Source organism: Mus caroli, chromosome 2 (assembly GCF_900094665.2).
Source record: "Mus caroli chromosome 2, CAROLI_EIJ_v1.1, whole genome shotgun sequence".
In the NCBI taxonomy this organism is placed as follows: Eukaryota; Metazoa; Chordata; class Mammalia; order Rodentia; family Muridae; genus Mus; species Mus caroli.
In genome coordinates this window covers 49,855,543-49,865,512 of record NC_034571.1, presented here as the reverse complement: position 1 = coordinate 49,865,512, position 9,970 = coordinate 49,855,543, and the positions used below count along the sequence as shown (strand labels likewise).

At 36.1% G+C, this 9,970-nt stretch overlaps 1 protein-coding gene across 5 annotated transcripts in view; it reads right to left on the bottom strand.

Moving 5' to 3' along the window:
- Galnt13 (polypeptide N-acetylgalactosaminyltransferase 13) overlaps positions 1-9,970 on the bottom strand; it is a 617,871-nt gene that overhangs the window by 355,642 nt on the left and 252,259 nt on the right. For all 5 annotated transcript variants that reach the window (XM_021153165.2, XM_029474531.1, XM_029474530.1 and 2 more), the window contains one exon: positions 2,958-3,126. In XM_021153165.2, coding sequence (XP_021008824.1) covers positions 2,958-3,126 — 169 coding nt within the window. The remainder of the gene's footprint in view (positions 1-2,957; positions 3,127-9,970) is intronic.

Genomic DNA, 9,970 nt, shown 5'->3' with positions numbered 1-9,970 from the left:
CTCACCAGAAGTCTTAAGATCTTGTGGTGGGTGTTGTGGGTAGCTGGCGAGTGTCAGCCGACCCTGCGCCCTAGCTACCCGGTGCTGGTCAGACAGGAAGAGGCTTGTGGCCCTATCTTCTCCTTTGATACAGATGTGTTTATTTGCTAAGCTTATGAAATATAAAAAGTATACATTCATGCATCATGTCAGTTTAACCATTTTCAATATTCTAGGTCATAAGCTTAAGGTCTCTCTCCCGCCCCTCTCTATATGTGTTTGTATTCCTCTCTCTCTCTCTCTCTCTCCCTCTCTCTTTCTCTCACATGTGTGTGTATGTGTGTGTGTGCGCGCACGTGTGTGTCTGTTTATGTATGCACATATTAGCATATCTGTCTGGAGACAGACATCCATCTCAGATGTCATTTCTGCATTATAGTATTATTTTTAGATAATTGTAAAAATTTATTATAAATAGTTTATTATAACAAAATAGATACATGAAGGAATTTACTTGGTGGTTCATTTCTAAGTAGTAACTCAAATTCTTCACAAACACAAATAAAAGTCTTTCAGACAAATAATTAAGTATGCATATACACACATAATAGTTTATCATTCTTATGGCTAGTTATTAATTTGTTATTAGTATAGGAAATCCAATTTCTATATTCATGCCTTCTCTACTTCCATTCTTTACTTTGGAAGAAATAAAATGCTCTTAGAGCTTTAAGCATACCAAAAAGGAATTTTATGGCTAAAATATTTCCTGATCCCTATGACTTTATTATGATACAGTCATATAAAATCTGAAATTTGACTAATAAAATCTGAAACAAATTTTCTAGATAAAATGAATACCAAGTTATTTTGTGGCTTTCAGATCCAAGTCTGGACACTAGATTTGTGGTAAAAATTCAAATTTAATTATTGCCTAGTAGTGCTACATTGAGTCATTCAGAAATCCATGCGACCATCCCTGAGAAATTTTACACACAATGATTTGTCTATGGTCTTCTGAAGATATCTTATCTCTGTTACTGATGACACACACTGTGAAATAAGAAAACATCACAACAGTTCATGCACTTCACTAATATCATCTCATAGGATGTTTATTAACTCTCAGAATTTCACGTAAATATAACCATGTAAATATGGGACTTTACGTGCTTTTCTGATAGTTTAAACTTTCCAAAGATGCATGTTGAATTTTCCACAGTTTATATATTATCAAATATTTATTGCTTAAACATCTTAAATGCAGATTTTGCTGTTGTTTCTGTTCGGTTTTATTGCTTTTTCTTTTCCCCAACAAGCATGTCTATCTTCTCCTCTTAGCAATTATAGATCTGTTACAAAATTTAGTTTATTTTATGACACCTAGAAGTAATGATTCTAAAAATTGAAACCAAATGCCTGGCTTTCTAAAATCTAGAAGTATGACATTTATACATTTTCACACCATGGCTTTTAAAACAAACAAATACATGCAGTAATGTGACACAATAATAAATAGCATCTAAAGTGCACAAAATTATTTTGAAAATTATTCACATATGTCTTTAAAATGAAAACATCTAAATACATATAAGCAAATGCAGTTACATAGAAGTAAATATAGTCTATAAATTTCAAATTTATAACTATTGCATCTAATAATATCAATTTTTCTGATCAACAAAGTTGTGCATGGCCCATGATTAAGTGTGTCTTTCTTCTTTCTCCAGGGTATTATGGGCACACTGTATGCTCCTATGTCCAAATATGTCTGGAACTTTATAGCTTGAGCTATTCTCTTGTCAAATCTGAGCTCCTTCTGGTTTGTTCTCTCAAATGATGGAATTATAGGATAGGATATGGGACCAGGTCAAAGTTATGATTTCGTTAAATGACACATCTCAGACCAAATAGTGTGATATGAGGAGCCATTCATTTATTCACCAAATGAATCTTGTGTTAATCTCAAGTCCTACAATCTCTGTAAGGCTTAGGTTTTATTCACACCACTTTCACAAAAGAAAAGAATACACAAATAGTAAATATAACGTAATTATCACCCCCTATTAATGAAAGAGTCTATTATTAGTGAAAAACATTACTTCCATTAATAATGTCATTACATGAAGATTATGATTGTGTAGCAATAAAATAAAATAAAATAAAAAAGAACTATTGACTATGTACAAGGAAGTGTGAACTGTCATGTACTTGGAAATGTGACAACCTAAAATCTCAAAAAATATCTTTTATTGATGCTAAGAGTGTTTCACAAAACTGTGGGGTGGTAAAACCTACACTAAATACTCTGATTTTATTACATATACTTAAAGTATGTTTACCTTTTAGAGCATCTTATAGTCTATCACAAACAGGATGAAAATTTCAACATAATTTATTACAAAAAACACATCTAAGAGAATATAACTTCTACTGTTGATAACTGAATAAGCAATTAAAATAGCAGTATAAATTGCTAAAGCCATAATAAATATTTCACATGGTATGGGTAATTAGAGGCAGTTTCTCAATAATACTAGACAAGTGCATTACCACCAGCTATAACTGTGCCTAGCAGTAATAACACCAAAGGGTCAAATAAGCATGCAATAAATTGGCTTACTTTGTTCTGGTATGTAATTTTTCCAAATGAAGTTTTTGATGATGTAATATAAGAAGGTTTATATGCAAATAATTTATGAAATACCATGTTTGATATTCAGAAAGTTACAATAAAACAAAGATGGTCCTATGGATAAAACCCTATTCAGTCTTCAGAATCTTCAATGCCTTTTCTACTATGTATTTGGATTATCTGGAAAGAAAACAATTCATATTTCTTAGCATATGTAACTAGAGTCAGTTATTGCATTTCATAGGCTTCTAGAACCAGTGTGGTATAAAAGTCATATAGTGAGAAGAGAAATTGTAAAACATGGAGCTTTACACACAATGTTTCACTGCACAGGCAAACTTACCCTTCTAATCGCACATCCGGCAGACTTCGGTTAAGTGCAATCAAGTCACTGGCCATGAGGTTAAACTGATTGATTTTAAACAACTCTTTCATTTTCTCTTGGTCATCCTTTGGAATAAGCACAGCCTTTCCCATTTCTCCTGGACCTTCTTGGTTTCTTGAAATAACAGCTGTAAGAAAAATCGAGATACAAACATATAGACGTAAGCTCAGAGCCTAATTAAAATTCTGTTCTGTGTTAATATTTAAAAATATAACATTCTAAACTACCTTTTACAAACTATTTGTCAGGCAAGAAAACTCTCTATGCAATGTTTAAAGTATGAACATAGTAAAGATGATCTAATCAGTTACTAATATTTAATAATGAAGCAACATAATGAAATAACACTTGAAGATTTTTGTGAAGTTTGTAACATAATTAACAGAGACAGGTGATCTTGAAGAATAAGCAAACCCAAAGGTCTTTCAAATATATGCCAAGATTAAATTATTTATATAGCCAATTAAAACTTGATGTTTCAATACATCTTTAGAACTAGATATTTATGGATAATATTTTGTCAAAGCATTTTGAAATGGCTTAAAAGGAGTTTCACACTGGTGAATTATAATGACAAGTGTCAAGATACCTAAGTGTTTCATACTTGAAAACTCTAGGCAAATATCACAGCTTGGCAGTTCACTGGCAGAACTAAAGATCTGAGATTACTCTCTAATATTTTGGCTATTTCTTCTAAGTAATCAATATAGTAAACTTTTCTAATGTTCTAAAATACATGTTTCAATGTGTATATACCTATACATACCTAGAAATATAGATGATAGATAGGTAGATAGATAGATAGATAGATAGATAGATAGATAGATAGATAGATAGATGATTGATAAATGGATGGATGGATAGATAAATTATAGACAGATAGAGATGATAGGTAGATATGTTTAAAAAACAAAGTTGGTTAGGTATAAATGTACCTTTAAGATACTGTTTACCTTCGATATTATTACACTAAAATAAAGTGCACTCTGACCAGGGAAAGAGGAAACCTAATTGAAGATCTCCATCTTCTTCTTCTCTCCTCAAATTCAATCCCCTAGGCTCAGCCCCTGATTTGTAGCAGATAACTTTTGGTAGCCTCCCACTCCCAACACCCCTTTCCAGTGAGTCACACAGATATTCCCCATCAAAATTCTTTCCCACTGCTCATTTTTAATCCAGGATATCAGTTCCAACAAGCATTCCCTGGGAACCCACAGGCCACTCCAACCAAGGAATCATGTCACCTGCTCACTATATACACTACACTCTCCTTCTATAAAACTAATCCTCCAATAACATGCTTAATTCTATGAAAGACGAACTCTGACTCCCCCACTCTTCATCACCATATCTAGTGAGCTGGGAAGATCTCCTTCACCAGCCTTCCTCTCCACTTGCATTGTTATAACAAACTCAACTCCAATGGTCATTCCCTGGGATTACACCAGCCAATCTGCCAGAAAAGCAAGTAGACCAGAGTAGGAAAGTTTTACATCTTCTATCTCCCTCCTCCTTTCCAAACCTAATCACCCACTCTCATGCTCAGATCTTTAGCAGATTATATACTGTGGCCTCTCCTCATTCTGCTGCCCCATTCTCTGGGTCTAAGCCAATCCTGGTGGAACAGCTTGCTTTCTTCCCACCTGTGAACCCCTTACTGCTCCCAGACCATCCACATTCCTAAATATCAGCACTCAAAACGTAGAAATTTATGTTACCCAGGACCCCAAATGACCACACCATCTAAAATTCCACTAGAAAACACATAGTAACCACAAACTCTTATAGACCAGAGAAAGCAACAGAAGCAAAGAAACAAAGAACTGAACAAAGACCAAATATATGCATCTAGACTCACAGTCTCCCTAAACACAAATGCCTAGATGCTAGTGTTCTATAACAATCAGGTCAATATGTCCCATAAGAGTGCAGCAACCCTATTATAATATGGGCAGTAGGATTAAATCATAGGAGAAACAGAAGACAATGTCCTTAAAATAGTCTTCATATTATAATAGGTATTCTTAAGAGGAAATTAGTAAATCTCTTAAAGAGAAATCTATGAAAACACAACCAGGCCAATGAAATAAATAAAGTAGCTCAGAATTGAAAAATGAAATAGAATCATAAAAGAAAACCCAAACGGCAGGAGATGTGGAGAAGAAAGTTTTAGGAACACAAACATGAATCTCAGAAGCAAGCCACATGATCAGAATACAAAAGGTGAATGAAAGAATCTTAGACATTGGAGTCACAACAGAAAAGACAAATATATAGGAAAAAAAAGGAAAAGTTAAATCTGAAAACATCCTGCCACAAAATATACAGAAAATCTGGGACACAGTGAAAAGACCAATTCTTAGAATAATAGGAAGAGAGCTGCGAGAAAGAAACTCAACTTAGTGGCACAGAAAATATTTTTTTTAAAGTCACAGAAATACCAAGTGGCCTCTCTTCCCAGTGATGGCTGACCTGGCCATCTTCTGCTACATGAGCAGCTAGAGACACGAGCTCTGGGGGTACCGGTTAGTTCATATTGTTATTTCACCTATAGGGTTGCAGACCCCTTGAGCTCCTTGGGGAATGCCAGGGCCAAGAAGTGGGAGTGGGTGGGTAGGGCAGCAGGGCGGGAGGGAGGGTATAGTGAACTTTCGGGATAGCCTTTGAAATTTGAAATGTATATAAAGAAAATATCTAATTAAAAAAAAAAAGAAAAAAGAAAAAAATACCAAGACAAAAAAAAGTCACAGAAAGAGTTTTCATAACTTGAAGGAGATGCCTAACAAGGTACAAGAAATTTACAGACATCAAAAGATTTGACTGGAAAAGAAAGGCCCCTAAGTATATAATAATCAAAACACTAATGATAAAAACAAAGAAAGAATATTACAAGCTGCAATGGGAAATAAACACATAACATACAAAAGTAGACCCATTAGACTGACACCTGCCTTCTCATTCATGACTCAGAAAGCCAGTAGGGCCAGAATAGATGCTCTAAAGACTAAGAGACCATAGATACCAGCCAACACTGCATGACTAGTATAACCAGAAACACTTCCAATCGTCATACTTGGAAAAAATAAGACATTCTATGATAAACCAAATTTAAGCGATGTCTATCTACTAATACAACCACACAGAAAGTCCTAGAGAGAATACATAATCAAACAGAGGTTAACCACATCCAGGAATAAATAATCTCTGACCAGCAAATCAAAAGAGAAAAGACACACACAGAGACACATACTACAATAATATACTGGAGTCAACAAACAGTGCTCATTGAAATATTTTAGAATATTGGTATCAATTCCTCAATTAAAGTATATAGACTATCCCTTTCAGCTTTTTTCAGTCCTTCCCCTAGCTTTTCCATTGGGGTCCCTGGGCTCAGTCTGGTTGTTTGCTGTATCTTCATCTGTAATAGTCAGGTGCTGACAGAACCTTTCAGGGGAAACCATACCAGGCTCTTGTCAGAGAGCACTTCTTGGCATCATCAATTATGTCAGCATGGAGGGATCCATGGCTCCAGCTACATGTGTAGAAGAGAATGGCCTTATCTGGCATCAGTGGGAAGGGAGGCCCTTGGTGCTGTGGAAGCTTAACGCCCCAGTTTAGGAGGATGCTAGAGCAGTGAGGCAGGAGTGGATGAGTGGGTGAGTGAGTGGAGGAGCACCCTCATAGAGGCAAAGGGGAGAGAGGATTGGATGGGCAGTTTGCAGAAGGGAAAATCAGAAGGGAGATATTATTTGAAATATAAACAAATAAAAAGATTAAAATAATAAAATCATACAGACTAACAATATGGAAAGAAAAATAGGACCCATCCTTCTGCAGCATCCAAGAAACAAACTTCAACATCAAATATAGACATTAGATTAGTGTAAAATGATGTAAAAGATACTCCAAGAAAATGGACATGTAATCAAATAAATGGAGCTATTTTAATATCATACAAAATAGACATCAAACAAAAGATAATCAGAAGAAATAACTCTCACTGAAGGAAATAGTCTCCAAGAGGGCATTTCAATTCTTACCATCTATGAACCAAACAAGCACACATTAAAGTTAATAAAAGAAACACCATTATAGTTTAAATCAATTATTGACTCTCACTCATAATGGGATACTTCAGTACCCCCTCACACCAATGATAGGATATTGAAACAAAAACTAAACAGATATATGCTGGAGCTGTGGTATATGTTCTAAAGCAAATGAACCTCACAGACACTTAGGCCACAACATGCCACCCAAACACAACATGTACCTTCTTCTCAGCACCTGATTTAACTTTCTCCATTATTGACAATATAGTTTAACACAAAGCAAGTCTCCATGGAATCAAGATAATTGAAACAACACCCTTCATCTTGTCTGACTATTACTGATTAAAACTGGATTTCTTTCCCTCAACAGAATGTTTTCAATGATTATTTAGGAGTGTCACATAATGTACTCCGATTAACTTCTGAGTCTTCTCCACATATCCCTCCTGATCCTTTTTGAGAAAGAAAGAAAAGAAAAGAAAAGAAAAGAAAAGAAAAGAAAAGAAAAGAAAAGATATAATTTCCAGTTTGTGTTGCTCATATACTCACTGGAGCTTGGTCAAACTCTCTATGGCTAGCACATTAAAGAAAACCTAGTAGTCCCCCACCCTTAAATTTATCAGAAGCCATCAACTGTGAAGAGCTACACACCAAGATCCCTGTAACATTTCCTAAGCCTTTTCTCACATGACTTTCTCTGTTTATTTCTTTTGGGGTGGGGGTGAAGCAAAAGACAGAGGGGTTGTTACAAAAGCCCCTGTTTCATATTCTCAACTGTGAGTCTGCAGTCATTAATAGAAGTCTTGAACACATGAGCACAGGGGAACATTTGGTGAACAGAAAAACAATGGCTTATGCTCTAATAGACAAATCAGATCCCACAAAATTGCAAAGCCTTTGTAAGGCAAAGGACACTGCCAAGAAGACAAAACGGCAACCAACAGATTGGGAAAAGATCTTTACCAGTCCTATATCCAATAGAGGTCTAATATCTACTATATACAAAGAACATAAGAAGTTAGACTTCAGAGAATCAAATAACTCTATTAAAAATGGGGTACAGAGCTAAACAAAGAATTCTCAACTAGGAATACTGAATGGCCAAAAGGCACCTAAGGAAATGTTCAACATTCTTAGTCATCACGGAAATGCAAATCAAAACAACCCTCAGCTTCTACCACAAACCAGCCAGAACTGATAAGATCAAAAACTCAGGTGAGAGCAGATGCTGGTGAGGATGTGGAGAAAGAGGAACACTCCTTCATTGCTGGCAGAATTTCAAGCTGATACAACCATTCTGGAAATCAGTCTGGTGGTTCCTCAGAAAATTGGACATAGTATTTGTTATCTGAGGACCCAGGTATAACACTCCTGGGCATATACCCAGAAGATGCTCCAACATATAACAAGGACACATGCTCCATTGTGTTCATTGCAGCCTTATTTATAATAGCCAGAATCTGGAAAGAACCCAGATGTCTCGCAACAAAGGAATGGATACAGACAATGTGGTACATTTACACAATAGAATACTATTCAGCTATATTAAACAATGAATTTATGAAATTCTTAGGCAAATGGATGGATCTGGAGGATATCATCCTGAGTGAGGTAGCCCAATCACAAAGGAACACACATGATATGCACTTACTGATAAGTGGATATTAGCCCAGAAACTTAGAATATCCAAGATACAATTTGAAAAAAATATGAAACTCAAGAAGATGGAAGACCAAAGAGTGGATACTTAGTACCTTCTTAGAATGGGGAACAAAATACCCATGGAAGGAGTTACAGAGACCAAGTTCAGAGCTGAGACAGAAGGAAGGACCATCCAGACATGGCCCCACCTGGGGAGCCATCCCATATAAAACCACCAAACCGAGACACTAGTCCATATGCCAGCAAGATTTTGTTGACAGGACTCAGATATAGCTGTCTCTTGTGAGGCTATACCAGTGCCTGGAAAATACAGAAGTGGATGCTCACAGCAATCTATTGGATGGAACACAGGGTTCCTAATGAAGGAGCTAGAGAAAGTACCCAAGAAGCTAAAGGGGTCTGCAACCCTATAGGAGGAACAACAATATGAACTCACCAGTGCCCCCCAGAGCTATGTCTTTAGTTGCATATGTAGCAGAAGATGGCCTAGTTGGACATCAATGGGAAAAGAGACCACTTGGTCTTGCGAAGATCATATGTCCAAGTCCAGGGGGATGCCAGGGCCAGGAAGCCGGAGTGGGTGGGTTTGGTATTAGGGCAGGGGGGAGGTATAGGTGACTTTCAGGATAGCATTTGAAATGTAAATGAAAAAAATATTTAATAAAAAAAGTAAAAAAATCATTTGTTCTCTGAATATGTTACAAAAACAAATATAGACTTTAACTACACTCAACAGATAATATGATAGTTGAGCCCTTGCCTTTCCATTAAAATGTTCCACAGGAACATTTTAAACTCATCCATTATTTAACCATGAAAAAAAAATGTGTTTACCATGACATTTTTCTTTGTACTATAATAGATATTTTTCACAGTCATATCGAGTACAGGGGTTCAGAGTATATCTCCTCAAAATATCTTTGGTTAGCATATTGATTATTTTGATCTGTAGACACTTAATAAACAACACTTTCAGGGTGCACTCTCTGACCTCTAATACTAAATTTTACATAGTAAAAGAGGTCATAAACTGGCCTGTCAGCTATATCTGGGTCCTTTCAGGAAAATCTTGCTAGTGAATGCAATGGTGTCAGCGTTTGGATGCTGATCATTGGATGGATCTCTGGATATGGCAGTCTCTAGATGGTCCATCCTTTCGTCACAGCTCCAAACTTTACAGCTGTCTCTTGTGAGACTATGCCGGGGCCTAGCAAACACAGAAGTGGATGCTCACAGTCAGCTAGTGAATGGATC